Source organism: Panulirus ornatus, chromosome 46, assembly GCF_036320965.1.
Source record: "Panulirus ornatus isolate Po-2019 chromosome 46, ASM3632096v1, whole genome shotgun sequence".
Lineage (NCBI taxonomy): Eukaryota > Metazoa > Arthropoda > Malacostraca > Decapoda > Palinuridae > Panulirus > Panulirus ornatus.
In genome coordinates, this window is record NC_092269.1 from 8,495,711 (window position 1) to 8,514,137 (window position 18,427).

At 37.6% G+C, this 18,427-nt stretch overlaps 1 protein-coding gene across 8 annotated transcripts in view; it reads right to left on the reverse strand.

Annotated features, from left to right (window-relative positions):
• The window catches only part of LOC139763124 (uncharacterized), a 273,587-nt gene that overhangs the window by 10,176 nt on the left and 244,984 nt on the right, over positions 1 to 18,427 (reverse strand). For all 8 annotated transcript variants that reach the window (XM_071688804.1, XM_071688803.1, XM_071688809.1 and 5 more), the window contains 12 exons: positions 17,273 to 17,343; positions 16,459 to 16,630; positions 15,246 to 15,484; positions 13,106 to 13,370; positions 12,766 to 12,988; positions 11,811 to 11,961; positions 8,864 to 9,064; positions 6,675 to 6,881; positions 5,490 to 5,672; positions 3,691 to 3,852; positions 1,363 to 1,521; positions 100 to 282 (listed from right to left, as the gene is read on the reverse strand). In XM_071688804.1, coding sequence (XP_071544905.1) covers positions 100 to 282; positions 1,363 to 1,521; positions 3,691 to 3,852; positions 5,490 to 5,672; positions 6,675 to 6,881; positions 8,864 to 9,064; positions 11,811 to 11,961; positions 12,766 to 12,988; positions 13,106 to 13,370; positions 15,246 to 15,484; positions 16,459 to 16,630; positions 17,273 to 17,343 — 2,216 coding nt within the window. The remainder of the gene's footprint in view (positions 1 to 99; positions 283 to 1,362; positions 1,522 to 3,690; positions 3,853 to 5,489; positions 5,673 to 6,674; positions 6,882 to 8,863; positions 9,065 to 11,810; positions 11,962 to 12,765; positions 12,989 to 13,105; positions 13,371 to 15,245; positions 15,485 to 16,458; positions 16,631 to 17,272; positions 17,344 to 18,427) is intronic.

The window sequence follows — 18,427 nt, forward strand, 5'->3', positions numbered from 1 at the left end:
AACTAGAAAGTACTTTAAAGCATGCAAGTGCACATGATTGGATATTGTGCTTTGAGTACTTAACCATGATACTGAAGTACTCCGCGTATATGATCTTACTCTCTCATCATCCAGCTGTGCACTCCTGACATTTTGAATAGTTCTGGAACCAGCTTCTGCCTGTAATCGTGTCAATTCAACCTCTCTTTGTGAAATAATCCTCTGTAGTGATAACCTCTCTCCTTCCCAAATAGAACGTTCTGTTTGAAGTAATTTTTCTATGTCTGGATTATCAGCAGCAGCCTGTAAAAATATCTCTAGTAAGAAATATAGTAATATAATTTACAAATCCAATAAATTCACAGAATACAATAAAATTTCAATTACTAACTTACAAGATGCACAGACTATCCAACAAACACAAAAATAATATTTCGAGTTCCTGTTACTCTATCACAAAAGGCTACTCCCTGCATATACATACTGGGCTATGCAAAGCATGACTATCTAACAACCACCAAAATAATAAAATGAGTTCTGTTACTCTATTACAAAAGGCTACTCCTGGCATATACCATGGTGGGCTATGCAGTGCCTGTTTTAAGCAATTTAGTCATTACAATCTCCATGTGTTTAAGTGTATGACATTAAATGACTTGCAGCAATATTCTCTCGCGTAGGCTAGCAAACAAGCGAACAATTCTCAGTCATACCCTAAGAAACAAGAGTAATAACAATTAAGAAAGATGGTTTCCAAAAATACCTAATTAGTATTAATTCCCATAATTTTTCAGTATTCATACTCCCATAATCTTTCAGTATTCATACAAGTATGTGAAAAAATAAATTATAACAAAAGAAATTTTTCTTAGATACACAAGATTTGCATTCATACCCAAAACACAAGCCAGTTTTATCCATTAGTCCAGGTTATCTCATGAACTATCCTTAAGCATCCAACTTCCAAAACAAAGTGGTGTTCAACTTCCCGGATAACAAACTTTTAAAGATTATGGATAATAAAAAAATAATCTAGCTTGCTATCATCATCCAATCACAGGTTGCATCCAAGAAAAGTAGTAAACCAGGTACTCCAGTTTCACTGCACGACAGGACTTTCTTTACACTCCCTGAAGCCATTCACCATATTACTAACCAGGACAAAACCAATCAATTATTTGTGATACATCAAGTAAGTACCCTTGCTCAATCATAGTTACAAATATCTATAGTTCCATAATGACAGTAAAAGCAAAGCCTCTTGCTTTTGGAGCAGATATATTCAAAGTACTCATTACACTTTTCAGTACATAAGTCATTTGGCACTATGTATAACAACTGTTAATGTTTCATGCATCAAATATCAATATCCAGTAAACTTACCGACTTTGCTTCAACCAGCTGCTCGGTGAGATTGGTAATAGTGTTCTCAAGATTAATAATTTTCTTTCTTGTCAACTGGCGGTCATCAGTCAACCTCAATACAGATTTGCAAAGTTCCAAATTTTCTTTAAGCTGTAACTCAAAATATTCATCCAGGTTCTGTAAAAGGAGACAATAACTCATTTTAAGAGAGGAACGTAAAGCAATGCCTGTATATCAAATCAGGTTAGACATTAACCTACCACTGAAGTGATGATCAGTATTCATTACATCTTATGTTATCCTTATATTAGATGGACTTTGTCAATCTGTGGTTGTACACTGCCCTCTTATGTAAAACATAGGTCAGCAGCCCCAAAGAAAATCTTATAATGTAAATCATAAGACTCTACAAGTAAGATTTTCACTAAAAATGAAACATTTCTAATTTCATCTGATCTAGTAAATATTACTGGTCATGCATACATTAGAAGTTTTAACTCTGTACCGGATGTCCATAATACAGTATGTATAGTAATACAAAGTTCATAATTAATGTATGCAAATGAAGCAGTCAGGGAAAACCATGGAGAAGTCTGTGGTGCTTTGGTTTTGGGGCATTATATAAGACAGCTATACAGTGGATGTGAGTGAAATAGGCCATTTCTTCTAATATTCCCAGAGCTTCCCTGCTAACATGGGAAATGGCAAATGAATGAAAAAAATCAGTATTATATAAAAAATATTCACAGGAGGTACTCCATTCCAAGTGAGCTTGAAAAAAAGACTTATGTGAAGAAATACCATGAGACACTGAGTGTAGAATGGCAAAAGGTGAGTGTAAATGAAGCTAGGGAAGTGGGTGAGGAATGGAAGGTATTAAGGGAAGCTACTGGCATGTGTGAGAAAAGTGTATGAGATGCAAAAGATGGGAGAAGAGCAGATGAAATGGTGAGTGGTGGGATGACAAAGCAAAGTTGCTAGTAAAAAAACAGAGAAAGATATAGGGATGGTGCTTACAAGGAACAACAGCAAATGATTAGATTTACAAGTGAAAGCTGCAGGAAGTGAAGAGGAAGGTAAAGTGGCTAAAAAAATGGGGGCAAATAAGAGTTGGGTGAACAGGTATCAACAAACTTCAGGGAGATAAAAATGTTTTGGAAGGAGGATAACAGCTTGGGAAATACAAAAGACCAAATGGGAACTTCTGTGAATGAGTATGTGGTAAGAGGCAATGATGAGGTGAAGAGGAGATGGAATGAGTATTTTGAAGAATCATTGAATGTTTAATGACAGGGTGGGAGACAGGGTATATGGGTTAGGGAGGTATGTGAAGTGAACTGAGGTGCCTGAGGATTGGCAGAATGCATGTTCAATGCCATTTCATTAAGGCAAAGGGGACAAAGGTGAATGTTTCGATAACTTAGGCATACATTTGTCAAGTGTACTTCGGTTGGCAAGTTGTTTGGAAACGAGAGAGAGGGTGGTGGCATGTAGAGAGCATCAGACGGGAGGAACAAAGTTGTTTCAGGAGTGACAGAGGATGTGTGGGTCAGGTGCTTGCTTTTAAGAAAGAGTATGAGAAGTACTTAGACAAACAGAAAGATATATATGTAGCATTCAAGGATCTAGAGAAAGCACATGATACGGCTGATTGTTTTTGAGGGTCTCAAAATATATGGTGAGGGAGGAAAGCTATTAGAAGTCATGATAAGTTTATATCAAGAGAGTATGAGTGGCTAAAGAAGAGGGTAAAAGGTTCTAGGTGAAGTTGGGTCTACATCATGGATGTGTGATTTCACCATGGCTCTTTTATTCATTCATGGATGGGGTGGTAAGGGAGGTAAATGTGAAGGTCTTGGAGGGAGAGACAGGGATGCTGACTGTAGAGGGTGAAGAGGGCCTGGGAAGTGTCACTTGTTTGTTGAAGAAACGGTACTGTTGGCAGATTTGAGTAAGATACTGTGAAAGTTGGTACCTGAGTTTGGGACAGTGTGTGAAATGAAAAAGTTGAGAGTAAATGTGAATAATAAATGCAAGGTTTTAAGGTTTAACAATGCAAAGAGACAGTTTAGTTTAGATACGAGTCTAAGTGGAGAAAAATGGAGGAAATGAAGTGTTCTAGACACCCAAGAGTGGACATGGCAGTAAATGGAACCTTGGAAGCAGAAGTGAGTCATAGAGCAGGTGTGGGTGCAGAAGTTCTGGGAGCACTGAGGAATGTGTGGCAAGATAGCTTGCTATCTTAGGAGGTCAAAAAAGGTTATGCTTGAGGGTATTGTAGTCCCAATGATATTGTGTAAATGAGGCATGGGCTACAGATGCATTTTCAAGAATGAGCAAACTTACGTTGATTCTTGCTAAGGCAGGAAGACCAAGCCTGTTGATGGCCATCTTCTCGGTATTGAGCTCCTTCTGTAGTTGTTCCTCCCTTTCTCTGGCTAGTTCTAACTCTTTGGTGGCTGTTCTAATTTTGTGACGTAATGAGCAGAGCTCAGCTTCTGCTTCTCCCTGAAAATTAAATTTGCACTGTAATACTGCAAAAAGTGAATGACTTGATACCTAAATGCTTTATTCATGTTTCAAAATAAATAATGGTGGGTTTTCAAAATTTATGCATTTGGATGTAATGAGGTCATAGTTGTCATCTGTCCTTGACTGTGGAAAAGGTATGCACACTTTAGATAGAGATATCATGTGGAATTAAACGTAATAAAATCATATTACTAACCACTTGTCTAAAACAGATTATAAAGCTTAAATAAACACAATATAATGGTGGTTAAAAGGAACAGAGCCCCTTCTGAAACTGTAACAACAAAGTGCTGAAAAAATCTACTCGGAACACTACTAAGAGAAAAGGCCCTCATGAGGAAAGTACAAATTCCACATTGTGCACAAATTATGAATATCTCTTGATATGGCACCTGGGCAAATCCATCTTTATTTGTTTGCAAATACCTAACATAATTGACTCCATTTTCTATCTCAAGAAATGCATCAGGAACAAACTGTCTGTCCACACTCACATATATCCTCATCTCATACCCAGTGTGTCAAAGTGAAACATGTGGCTCCACACTTTTAAAAGTGCTACTTACTTATTCACTTTACATCATTTCTTTTATCTCCTCCTCTACCCATAACAGTTCTACCTTTACTAGTCAGTTCTATAAACACCTTAACAGCCGTGATTAATTTCCTCATTCTTTTAATCACCTTATTTTCCTTTTACCGGGATGGCCACAACTGGAGCACAGTTTGCCTATGCCATGTTGTTCATCATGAAAAAAAAAGTTTGTGTCAACTGAGACCAATGCCATCAATCACACCACTCCATACGAAAAATGCTTCCACTGCATTCAATTTCTCAACATTTCTCTAGCATCTTCACCTGAAATATTTCTAGTCCTAATCAATGCTCTCACACCTATCCATCTCTTCAAGATTTGATATAGGAAGAGGGACCTTGTTTAAAGTGAAGACACACACATTTCCTCAATTATGTGACTTTCAGGACTGCAAAAACAGGAAAAAGGACTTCAGAGAGGCACAACTTCCAAAAGCTTTAATTGCTCCACTTTCATAAGAAAGTTTTCATCCCCCTTCTTGAGTAAAGGCAAAAAGAAACAAGTCCAATTTAACAGTCTGTTTATGAAGGGATGGAATTTCCTGAACTTTGGTATAAATTCCAGTCATCATTCACTGCAAATTGTACAGTGTGTGTTATAAAATGCAATCCTATCAACCACTTGCCTACATATTTCAGAATGATGTTTAGCAGAGGTGCAACTGCTGTGGTTAGGTCCTCAAGGAAGAAGACTGTCTCTGCCTATACAGTGCATCAACAGATTCAGGAAGTCATTTGTACCAAAAAAGCATTCTACTGTTTAACCATCCAAAGATGCTGTAACATCTGTGATATAGCTTCTGAGTGCAATTGATGATTCTATATGTGATATTTAATGTGGTGCTTTTATGTGATATTTTTCTATAACTCTTATACTTTTTAACCTTGAATTGATTTTCTAGTCTTACAGAATTTCATTTTGTATCACGTAAGCAATTTGACAATAAAGACATCTTACCTTGTCTTACAGTCCTATCATAAATGATTGGTTTGTCTATTTACATCAGAATACACTTACTAATTTATTTAATGTGCGTGTGTAGGATACATGAAGCTGTGCATCTTCTTCACGAACTCTATGAGATACAACTTGGTGCGCATCTGCTTGAGCTCTAAGGTCACCCTCAAGCTTCTGTACTTTTCCTTCTAGCTCTCGAACTCGGGACTCATGATGCAACAAGTGCTCTCGATCTTGGCTCATCTGCCAACAGTAAGAGATAACAATTAAATGTGTAACAAATGAAATGTAATATATAAGAACAAATCGACAATTTCACTCATCATCACCTTTCAGCAAATATATCTTTATTAACTCCTCTACACTAAGTTCATATCCAGCAATCTGTTCGTCATTAGGTTCTAGAGCTTCAGTATTCTTTAATGAAAGGACTATTTCCAAACATCCACTACTTTATAGCACTTATTCTTTACTAACTTCCATACAATGAGTTCTTAACCAGCATAATATATCATAACTGATTTCTACACCTTTCCATTCCTTCACGAGCTCTTTTAAAAAAAAAATCCACTTAACAAGCTTTATCTTTTACAGTACTTCTAATCAAACAGTTGGTAACCATGATAACATAAAATACTTTTGTATCTAAACATCGGGCAAAAAAATCTGTTCCCTACCACTTCCCTTCACATTTTGTACCATCTTCTCAACTTTGAACAACTTTTCTTCCATGTATATGAATATCAAAACCTTTGAATTCTACCTTGTAATAGGTGCTATTTAATGCATGTATACCATATGTATTTTCTCTTCCTCTTCATTGTTTTTCCATTACCTTTAACATCTTAATGATGTTAAAAAATACTTGAAATTGATGATCTCACTGTGCTAGAGATGCCCTACGCCAGTGGTCTGTTAAGGTTGAGACACTAAAGGATAAAAAAGAGGCACTGCAGTTCATCAGTTATAGACTCTTCTGCTGTGACCAACCCCTTGAGAGAGTTCCCAAAAGGAGCAGTCATCAGAGATAGAGATAGACGGATGCTATCTCCCCAATTCAAATGACTGTATCCCTCCACATACAAACCTTCCCACTCAACTGTCTTTGTATTGTGGATTTCTTATGGCTCACTCATACAGCCCTATCATAAATGATTGATTCATCTCTATAAACCCATCTCCTTTACAATATTACACTACCTCACTCTTTTATGATAAGAATGGCCCCTTAAAGATTTTTCATACCTGTCTCATAAGGGTTTCTTTTTCCACTTCCATATTCCAGATTGTTTTTGTCAATTCTGCACATTTTTCTTGTTCTTCCATCAACTCAACTTTGGCATGTGCTCTTTCAGCATGAGTTTGTTCGTTCAGTGATACAACTTTCAGACGTTCTCTCTCATATAATCTTTGCAGTTCAGTGTAACGTTCCTGTTCAACTGCTAGCTGCACCTGTGTGATAAAGTAATTCAATCAATGACTATCTAATCATACTAGGTCTACAATAATAACATTTGGAAATGTACAATGAGAAAGTTGGTAATCCTTTAATGACAATATTCATCATATGACAACTTAAATTTTCCTACTTCAGTTTAAATATCCAGCTGACTAGTCATAATTAGCCTTAAAAGGTGTCTTCCATTACCAGGTAGGTATGGGCAAAATTTAGCTCTCCTAAGTACACCCATAATCACCACTTCTACTTAAATTTACAACCTTCTCCTACCTAATGTTCCTCTCTACTACTTTAACCTAATGCTTCAGCTTAATGGGAGGTATATTACTGGTAGTACCCATCTGGGTACTGAGTGGATTAGCAATGCCTGTGTAGTGAGCCAGCCCTTCCTATGACCCAGGTAGCTGTCATTTCTTTCTGCCTCACCCACATGTGGACTACTGCCATTCTGTCCACAAACATGCCATCTCTCCTTGTCATACATAACACTTGACAACACAACTCACACAGCTCATTCTTTGTAACCCTTGATTTTCCAGCAGTGAGCACTATGCGCTAGCCCTGCCTCTTGGCAAAATGTTAGGAGCAATAAATAAAAGTAGAAGCTAAGTAGAAGAGGGTGTTTTGAAATGGTTTGGGCACATGGAGAGAATGAGTGAGGAGAGATTGACCAAGAGGATATATGTCTCGGAGGTGGAGGGAACGAGAAGTAGGAGACCAAATTGAGGTGGAAAGATGAGTGAAAAAGTTTGTGTGACGGGGCCTGAACATGCAGGAGGGTAAAGGAGGGCAAGAAATAGAGTGAATTGGAGTCCATGTGGTATACAGGGTGACGTGCTGTCAGTGGATTGAAGCAAGGCATGTGAAGCGTCTGGGGTTAAACATGGAAAGCTGTGTAGGTATGTATATTTGCGTGTGTGGACGTGTGTATGTACATGTGTATGGGGGGGGGGGTTGGGCCATTCTTTCGTCTGTTTCCTTGCGCTACCATCTGCAAACGCGGAGACAGCGACAAAGTATAAAAAAAAAAAAAAAAAAAAAAAAGAAGCTAAAAACATTTAAGTTGGAGCACTAGGATGAAACATTAGAGAGAAGTAGTAGGTAGGAACATTTTGTAGGAACATTAGATAGTAACAAATAGAAGAAACATTTGGGAGAAGCCTCTGCAAGCAATGCACTAGACTTGCCCTCTGCCAGTGGCCTATTAAGGGTGAGGCATTAAAGGCTACGAAGTGGCACTGGGGTTCACTAGTTATGGAGACTATTGCTATGGTCACCCTGTTAAGGGAGTTCCAGTTGGGAACAGGGGTCAGATATATAGATAGATAGATAGACTACTTCTATGCTCCTATCATTTTGCCAAAAGACAGGGCTAGGGCACAGTGCTCACTGTAGGAAAAACCTAGAGTCACAAAGAATGAGTTGTGTGAGTTATGGGTTGTTAAGCATTATGTGTGATGAAGAGACATTGTGTGTTTGTGGACAGAATACCATGCCAGCAGTCCATGAACAGATATTCTTAGAAACGGGATTAGGACCTTTCAACATTCTTGTTAGAAGGCACTAGCTTTCTGGATCCTTGCCATCCACCTACCCATGGTAGAAGCAACTCATTCAGTCTGAGCCCACCTTCAGCCAATCGGAGACTATCATTGAGATGTTATCAAACTATTCACTACTCTTCACGCAACAAAATTCAAAGATCTAGGCAATTATCCAAAAGCAGCTTTGATTAGAAAAGTGAAAGTTAAAAAAAAAAAGCAGAGAGGGAAAGACATGTCACTGTAAGAAAACCAGAAAAAACATTTTTGGGACATTGCCTCAGAGAAAAAAGTGCTTTACTTTTCAAAACCTACATTTCTCTCTTCCATGATACATCCTGCAAACATGAAAGCATATGTACATGAAGGAGAGAGGTTCTGAGAAAACTTTCCAATGAAAAACATATCTAAAAGCAATTCTAAAACTTTTATACCTGGAAATCTTCAAGAGATTGTTTGCCTGTTGTACTATTGTCCTTTAGTAAACCAGAGGTAATTCTTTCAGACTCAACTCTTCTTGTAGGAATGCTGATTCTGTTTGATTTCTTGGCTGACTGTTGATTAGTAGCCTCAGCCAACTGTGAGCAGAGGACCATAATTTTTTCACGTTCTTTATCCAAAGTGCTACGAAGATCCTGAGGGAGACAAAAATTGCATTGACTGATATATCTATCAATTAACTGAAAATAATACAAACTCACAGTATAATTAACCATAAGTACTATCACATACAGCAATAAAATCATAACATTTCAATTTCTTGCATTCTTTATCTTACAGACATCTGCATAGAGAAAATTAGCTCTGAGGTAAGAGTGATCTTTACTTGTCAGCATAAAAGCCATATAAACATAAAAACATGGCCAAGACCAATCTAACAATAACATATGATAAATACCCATGCAGAGATATCACAGCACATCACTAACCAGTCATTTGCATCTCAAGTGCCTAGCTATTGAAAGCTTAAAAGTCATCACCAGAGTTCTTGTGAATTCTCAGATCAAGAGATCCCCTTGGTAAACTAGATGGCAATAACTTTCCCTCAAAGTAGCAGCCCATTTTGTTGCAAAGCAGAAAGTTAAGGGAACTACAGTAGTTGAGTGGGATGGCACCTATGCTTCTCTAATTTATCTTAAATAAAAATACTGTTTCACATTTCAATTACAGTATGACTATCTGTGACAGAAAATGACCCAAAGAGACATGCCTACATAATCACGAGGTAAGGAGGTGCTTCACTACAGAAAAGAGTTTTCCACATTCAAATAGCCATTTTTCTGAAACTGTCAGTAAACTACCGAGACATTCCTATTACCTTGTTACGGTAGGCCTGCCTATATAAGAGACAGCCACAACTTCATGCTGTTTTTGAAGCACTCCTGAAAATAATCTAGGAGGCTTGAAAATCAGTGATATATACTCACCCTGACACTAATTCAATGGTCAGAATAAAAAATCATTTCATTAGAAAAAGGAAAAACTTTATTACCATGCATATAACAGACCCATTTAGTGCTAGATACAACAATATGCTGATTACAAAGTGTTTCCCCATGATATTCTTGCTGTTTTGAAAAATCCGACTCCCTAATAATGGTAAAAATACTTTGGCATAGGCCTCCTAGCACCACTAGGAGGCCTATGCCAGAAAAGTATTGTATTTCTCAAATTATAATGATTTCTGAGCAACAGTAAGACTGGAAAAACACACAATGTTTAACTCAATCAGCATCTGGTCTGAAACTGGAGTAACTAACAGACCATTTGTCTGAATCATTTACATGAAAAGGTGTCAGGTGGCTCTGATCTGGGGTTGACTTGCAGTTTTGCTTAACAACAGCATTTTCTTATTTTGAATCAGAAGATTTGATCAGTTGTTCCTTTTGAGCCATAATATAGATTGCTCTTATCAACACTTTATTTTCCCATAAAATCAGTACTCATTTTTCTGCAGATGCTTATCAATGTCTACATTTCTGTGGCAATATTAGTCTGTCTATCTATTCATCTATTTATATCTATGATGCTCCTTCCCTTTGGGAACTCCCTCAAGGGGTTGGCCATGGCAAAAGTCTCCATCATAACTGATGAACTCCAGTGCTGCTTCTTAGCCCTATTTAGTGCCTTATCTTTAACAGGCACTAGTAAAAGGCAACTCTAGCACAGTGTTTCCAGAGGCTCCAACCTAATACAGTATTAGTACAACATATTATCTCATTCCTGAGATATAATAAGATCTGTCTACTACTATACATTGTCTAAACTAGTGCACCTTCAAACATAAACTGTTTTCACCATTCCAGGTAATGACTTCTCTTTCCACACATTACCCAATGTTCCCCAAACCATGACCACCCTATGAATCACTTCTGCCTTCATGGTTCCATTAACTGCCTTGTCCACTTCCAGGTATTAGAAACACTCCATTTCTTCTAAATTTTTTCCAATCATACTCACACCCCAACTAACCTGTCTCTCTGCACTACTGAACCTAATATCTTTCTTTTATTCATATTTACTCTCAGCTTCCTCCTTTCACACACTCTCCCAAACTCAGACACCTGCTTCTGCAGTTTCTCTTTTAAATGCCAAAAGAACTGTGTTTTCAGCAAACAACAACTGACTGATTTCCCAAGCCCCCTTTCCCCCTACACACAGCATACCTGCCCCTCTCTCCAAGATCTTTGCATTTACCTTTCTCACCATCCCATCCATAAACAAGTTAATAAACAGTCATGGTGACTTCACACACCCCTGCTGCAGACTCGCCTTCACCTGGAACCGCTAACCCTCCACTCTATCTACTCACACAAACTCCTTACACTCTTGGCAAAAAACCCTCACTGCTTATGAACATTTAGGCAGGTGCATTAGGTAGAAACATTAAGTAGAATTAGTAGAGAGGAGCATAGGAAGAAGTAGTCAGTAGAAACATTATGTAGGAGCCTTTGCAAACACTGTGCTAGGTATGCCCTCTGCCAGTGGCCTGGTGAGGGTGAAGCACTAAAGGTTAGGAAGCAACACTAAAGTTGACTGCTTATGTAGACTCTGTTGCTGTGGTCACCCTCTTCAGGGAGTTTTGGCTGGGAACAGGTGTCAGAGATATAATCAAAGGCCACACCTGCAAGATGTCAAAAATATCTACCGATACAATCAGAGAAAAACAGTGAAAAGAACCTTAACCTAATAAAACATGATACAAATCTCTAGTTTTATATCTAAAAGTTTACACTGAAGATATCAACTTAAACATAAACTACCAGCGACAGCCATATAATGAATGTGAGTGAATGGGGTCTTATTTTCTCTGTTCCTTGTGCTATCTCACTACCGCAAGAAATGGTGAATAAATATGAAATAAAAATAATATCAAATTACCTTGATGACATTATCCTGTTGAGCACGAGTCACAGCTGACAGATGTCTTTGTTGGTTGAGAACTTTGGAAACACGACTGAAATTGTTGCGCTCTGCCTGCAGAGCACCTTTTAGAGTTTCCAACTCCTTCTTATTATTTTCCAAAGTTTCACTGAAACAAAAAAGTATGTTTATAAACACAAAAAAACGTTTCAATACCCATGGCGTAGTCATAGGGGACTTAAAAAACCATTTTACTCCCTAAATTAGGTGCATCCACAAGGACATCATTCTTTGACCACCCTAAGATATATATGAGGCTAATTAATGCTCACATAGGTTTAACAATCATACAACAACCTTACTAGGCCTATGAAGTCATAGGAGTGGAGATGAATGTGATGCCTCCCTGCAATAAATGCAAATCATTCATTACCCACTCAAGTCTATACCTTCGGGCCCGTCATTGTTAGGGTACAAGAAAATATTTTTGTAAAGAGAAGAAATGATAGGGAAAGCCCTGTACATCTACCTAAACATTCAGAGGTTTCACAGGAGCTCTCCACATTATGGGTTTCCAAGAAAATCTGGCTTGAGGCTCTCATGTTATATCACTTATTACATCTTTTTCTATGAAAGAATCAGATCATCCACACTGCCAATGTTAAAGCTTGTAACTTTGCTAATTTGTTGTACCCCTGTGTAGAACTGAATTTTTTCAGCAAACATTTTGACAAGGCTGTATCACTGAGTACACTCTCATCAGTGAACTTCTCATTCTAAAGTAGTCTACATTTCCCTACTGCATGAAGTAGCACACTCTTAGGCTGCAGGAGCCTTTAGAAAGAGGTCCTCGGCAACATCAGGACTCTTTCATAAAAATCATTCAAGGAATTTACAAATAATAAATCAACACAATGAATAATAACATGAATTTTGCCAATTTATAGATAATCTACTTATCAGATATACTTACTTCATATTGCCATTTTCCTCTTGAGTTTTCTGGAGCTGAAGCTGCATAATGAAGAGATGTGAGCGTAAAAGTGTCAGTTCTGAGACCTGATCCACTCCAGCAAGTTTCTCCTGCCGCAACTGATCCATCAATTCCTTTCCCCTTTTCTTTTCTCCCTCAAAAGACAATTTCCATTCATTTCCAGACATCTTCTCTTGTTCTAATCTAAATTCTAGCAAGTCAACTGCAAAGAAATGTACATAGTTTTTAACATCATATTGTGCATCACAATGAAATCAGGAGACTAAGGCAAAATCAAATCTATTCAGTAGAAGAATAATGCTAAAACATTTTGACTAACCTTTCCTCTTCATTTCTTTATCTTTTCTGCTGAGTTCCTCCTCCAATGTTGCCATGTGGCGTAACAACTGAGTTCTCTCTCCTGTGGTGACAAGGTTTTCCATTCCATTCTGCCCATACTGGGAAGGTCTACTTTGTACGTCGGCAATGGAACTATCTGTTGAGCCTGTCGCTATAAATCCACTGCAACTTATAAGAGACCTCTGATCAATATCCAGGTGCGTATGGTGCTTTTGAAGGAACATTAACTCTATCAAAGTCAGCATCTGGAAAAAAAAAATAAGAATGCTAGTCTTAATCTTTTAAACATATTTGTCAGTGAAATTTTTTTACAACTGTGTGCTTGGGAGATGAACCCAGGTTAACAAAACAGCAGGTGGTCGGCCTGGGTGTGTAATGGTAAAACTGCCTACACTGATTTAATGTGATCACTACACGTTCTGATAAATTAGTATCATTATCATTATACTTGATTGCCGTTTCTTGTGTTAGGGAGGTAGCACCAGGGAAAAGATGAAAGACTCATCCACTCTCATACACATATATGCATGTACACGTAAATATATATACACATGTATATTTCATACTTCATACGTATTCGCCATTTCCTGTGTTAGTGAGGTAGCGCACATATATTTACCTATTATACTTGAATGCTGCTTCCCGCATTAACTAGGTTCACTCTATCCTGTGCACATCTTTCACCTTCATGTATGTTCAGGCCCCAATTGCTCAAAAACTTTCTCACTCTATCTTTCCATATCCATTTTGGTCTCATGCCCCTTATTCCCTCCACTTCTGACATATATATCCTCTCTGTCAACCTTTCCTAACTCATTCTCTCCATTTGTCCTACATATTTCAGCACACCCTCCTCTGCTCTCTCCCCACAATCTTTTTATTACCACATAACTCTTACCTTTTCATAACTCATTCAATCACACCAACTCACAAAAGAAAATATCCTCAAACATCTCATTTCCAACACCAACCTCCTCCACACAGCCAGATCTATAGCCTTGCATCCACATAATATTGTTGGGACTACTATCCCTTCAAACATACCCAATTCTGCCCTCACAGATAATGTTCCCTCTTTCCACACATTCTTCAGAACTCTCAGGACCTTCTCCCCCTCCCTCATCCTATGAATCACTTCAGTTTCCATGGTTCCACTCACAGCCATGTCCACTCCCTGATATCTTAAAGCACTTTACTTCCACCATTTTTCTCCCTTAAACTCACATACACTGTTAACTTACTCTAAATATAAAAGAAGGAAAAAATTGAAGTACAAAGCACAAGAGAAAAAGATCTTTCCTAACTAAATACAATATGAATGAGTGAGGAAACTTGGAAACTTTGGAGAGTACGATACTATGTGTTTAAACTCTGTGGACAAGCAGTTCTGGGCACACAGTGTGTAGAAAGATAGGTCACGGTCTATGAAGGCAAAGATGGGTATATTTCATGGTATAGTAATCTGGATGGTGATGCATGGATGGTGAGGAAAGGACCCAATAAGAGAAAGTACGAAACTATGTGCATGTGGTGGCAACAAAATGTATGAGGACACTATGTAGTGTGAGTAGAGCTGATTGAATCAAACATGATAAGGTAAGAAAGAATTGTAGTAAAAAGAGAAATATGTAGAAGAGAACTGCAGAGGGTGAGCTAAAATGGTTTGGACATAGGGAGAGGATGACTAGATGGTATACATGTCAGAGTGGAGGGAACAAGGAAAGGAAGAAACCATGTAAGAGGTGGAAGGATGGTGTGAAAGATGCTTTGAGATACCAAGGCCTGAAGATGCAGAAGGGTGTAAAGTGTGCATGGGCATACAGGGGGTGACAGCAGTCAATGAACTAAATCAGGACATATGAAGTGGGTGGGGATGGAGAGCTCTGGTTTTGGTGCATTACATAAGGGAGCTACAGAATGGATATGAATGTTCTTTACATGTTCATGATGCTTCCTTACTTACAAGGGAAAAAAGAGAAAGAGAAGATGGATTAGACAAACAGATAGATACACATCTGCTGAAAGTGAGAAACCATGTACTTATAACTGGATACTTACTAATGTTTTAAACTCTGAAGATATAAACCTAGAACGGAGGAAAAATGTAAGTTCCTAATTACCTCTATACCCTGCTCATGAATTTTGTTCATAAGCTTTTGGACTTTGTTTGCAACATCACTCGGTTCATCTCCATCACTTAAATCACTGACAGCACTGGATGCTCTTGTGGAGAAATCTGGGTCACCCCTACTATGGCCATGCTTGACAAATGATACCAAGGAATTGTCCAGCTGACCTGATTTATCCAGTTCGTGTTTTACACCTGCATTCAATTCATCAACTGATGCACAGAGCTCAGCTGTAAAAAGAAGAATAAGGAACAGATAATTGTGATAATTGAACATATAAACAAATATATAAAAATACATGTACACATGTAGCAGTGTGCTGCTAGTTCAAACCTCATTATAACACACTTATCTGAGGAGCATCTCCAAAACACTTATCTTTATCATCTTATTTTTATTGTGTACAAAATAAACAATCTTAAGAAAATAGTTTTTTCTTGAAACATAGGCAGGGGTTTAGGGAAAATTACAATACTCATTCATCTTTGTTTTGGAAGTATCTTGTTTAACTAGGATAAGGTGAATTTACCTTACCTTCCTACCCTAGGATTCCCTTCTATGGGGCTCATGCAGATTCAATGAGTGAAACTATAGGTAAGAAGTAGGTTGATGTTGTATGTACATCTCTGTGAGGCAAGTGCAGAACAAATGAGGAGTGAGTGTTCAAGTCTTCAATAATGTAATTGCATCTTGGGTAGGAGGGGTCATGTGATATGACAAACTGCATTTCTTATGTTGGAGAAATAGTTGGTGTCTTAAACAGTCAAGACAATTAACTCATACGATCCTGGAGTGTGTGGCTTCAGATGGGTGCAAGTCCACTGGAGTGGAGTCTGAGAATAGACTGGGAGAGCAGTTGTTTAATGCCTGTCAAGTCATGTTTTGTCAATGTCATGTTTGTACTATAGCCTCCTGAAGTGTAAAGCAAGGGTTAGTAAGTTTCTTACTTCCACTTGGGGTTCGGTGAGTTATACACACTGATTTGGGTGGAAGGGTCTGGTACTGCAGCAAACTACAGAGTCACAAGCAGGTGTTGAATGTATGACATTTGAATAAAAAATGAAATGTCCTTGAAAATATACAGAAAGCAATGAGTTACAGACACATACGCTTAATTTGTGATGTTGAGTAGTGTGACTGGATGAATAATACAAGCAGTGCTTAAAAGCTAACAATGAGATACCCTATCAACTTTCTTACTAACATGTTTGTTGGCTCCGGTTGCACAAATCCACTGCCAGAAGCTGTTTCTGTAATTCTTTCTGAATACGTTCCTTTTCCTTACTTGATTCACGTAAAGCAGATTCATAGAAGTGTTGTTGGCGAGCTATTGCCTCCTCCTTTTCCTTCCCTAGTTTCACTGATAAGTCACTCACCTATTAAATCAACAGGTCAAAATATCAAATAATAACACCACACATTCCAGATTTAATATTCACACCTAAAAAGTCTTACAATTATCAGTGGTATTTACTAGACTTAAATCCACCGTATCACTAAACATATGAGAAAAAAAGTCATGTCAAAAATATCAAATCACTCATATACATACCAAGCTTTATTTTCCATTTGTTTCATAAATATCTGTAACAAGAATTTAAAACATTTTCATTCAATAACCACAGTTCCATCCATTCACATGAATTAAAACATTCATAAATACATTTCTATACTTGAAAACAACACTGTGTTGTAAAAACAGGAAAATCTCTAACGTAATCAAAAAGTATGCATGAGGTGTTTAGTATCAAAAGAAATCTTAGAGAAAGTATTTTGATACTGGGATGAATATGATAGGCATATTAGAAGATTATGTTTGGATGATGGGTACATATGACATCCTAAGCTGTTTAAAACATATTCTCATGATGTGATAAGGATTATACACACCTAACTGAGATGTGTTAATGTACTGAAGATATTTACCCTACTGTATTTACATACAATCAGTTTCAGCTTGATAACTTAAACTGATGATAACAGACACAAGAATGAAAAGCAAAAGGAAAGTAACCTACCTGAGCAGCCATTCGTTCCTCATAATCACTACAGAGCTGCTTTTCTCGAAGTATATGTTCCTCCTTCATGTCTGAAATTGTAGGGAAAAAAATTACATTCATAATGAATTATCATTATTCCTACGTATGGCAGCTAACTGAAGGCATATGGAGTAACATTCTAGCATTGGCAAGAAAGGTACAGGATCATCAAAACAGAACATATTTAAAAGATATCACAGAAAAATATACAAGTGTCCTGCAAAAAAAATGAAAGATTAATCAATACTCTGCCAAAAGAGATACATAAAAAAAAAAAAATGCGTGGAAGACTACAGAAACATTTGAAAGTCTCCTCACAGCTGAAAGCAATAATTGACAACCTCTGAATTGATAACTATACAAGAGGAATGGCAATAGAGGGAAACAATACAATTCATCAAAGAAGACATGTGATGAGTGCTATGATAACCTTGCTATCACAGCAAAGTTTTGTTAGTGGTTAGTGCTTGTTCATATGCTGATGGGACTGATGCATTCATAGAGTAGCTCAACATCAAGTAGAGTGTTTGGGCTCTTGCAAAGGTATGGGGTTCAGTGACATAGACAATAATGAAAAATATATGTCATAGCTCATCGCCAGTTTGCACATTTGATGACCCTGAGAATGATGATGATGATAACATAGTTTTAGACTTTCAACTGAGAAAATACAAGCAACAGACCTGTTATGACATGTAAAGGGTTTGAACAATGAAGTGACAAACAACTTATGTGAAGATGACACTGCACACTGGATGTCTGTTATGATAAAGCACCTGTGGTTAACCAGATGATGATGACGATATTGTCACCATGGTTATGAAGCCCAGTGACAACAGTGATGATAATAATGAGGAGCCTCAGACAATTAGCAGGATCAGATAATGAGGCTTGGAGATCAGTAGCTAAGGTTTTCAAGGAAAATTTTCATCAAGCAGAAAATAGTGAGCATGTACCATATCCAAGAGAAACTAACTACAGTAAAATTAAAGTTCATGAAATGACTCTTCACGAAATGTTTCTTTCATAGCTGTTTGTCATTTCCCATGTTAACAAAGTAGTGCCTGGAACATTGTATGTAATGTTTCATATAGTACATATTCACATATATGAAAGAAACAGGGTCTGAGAACT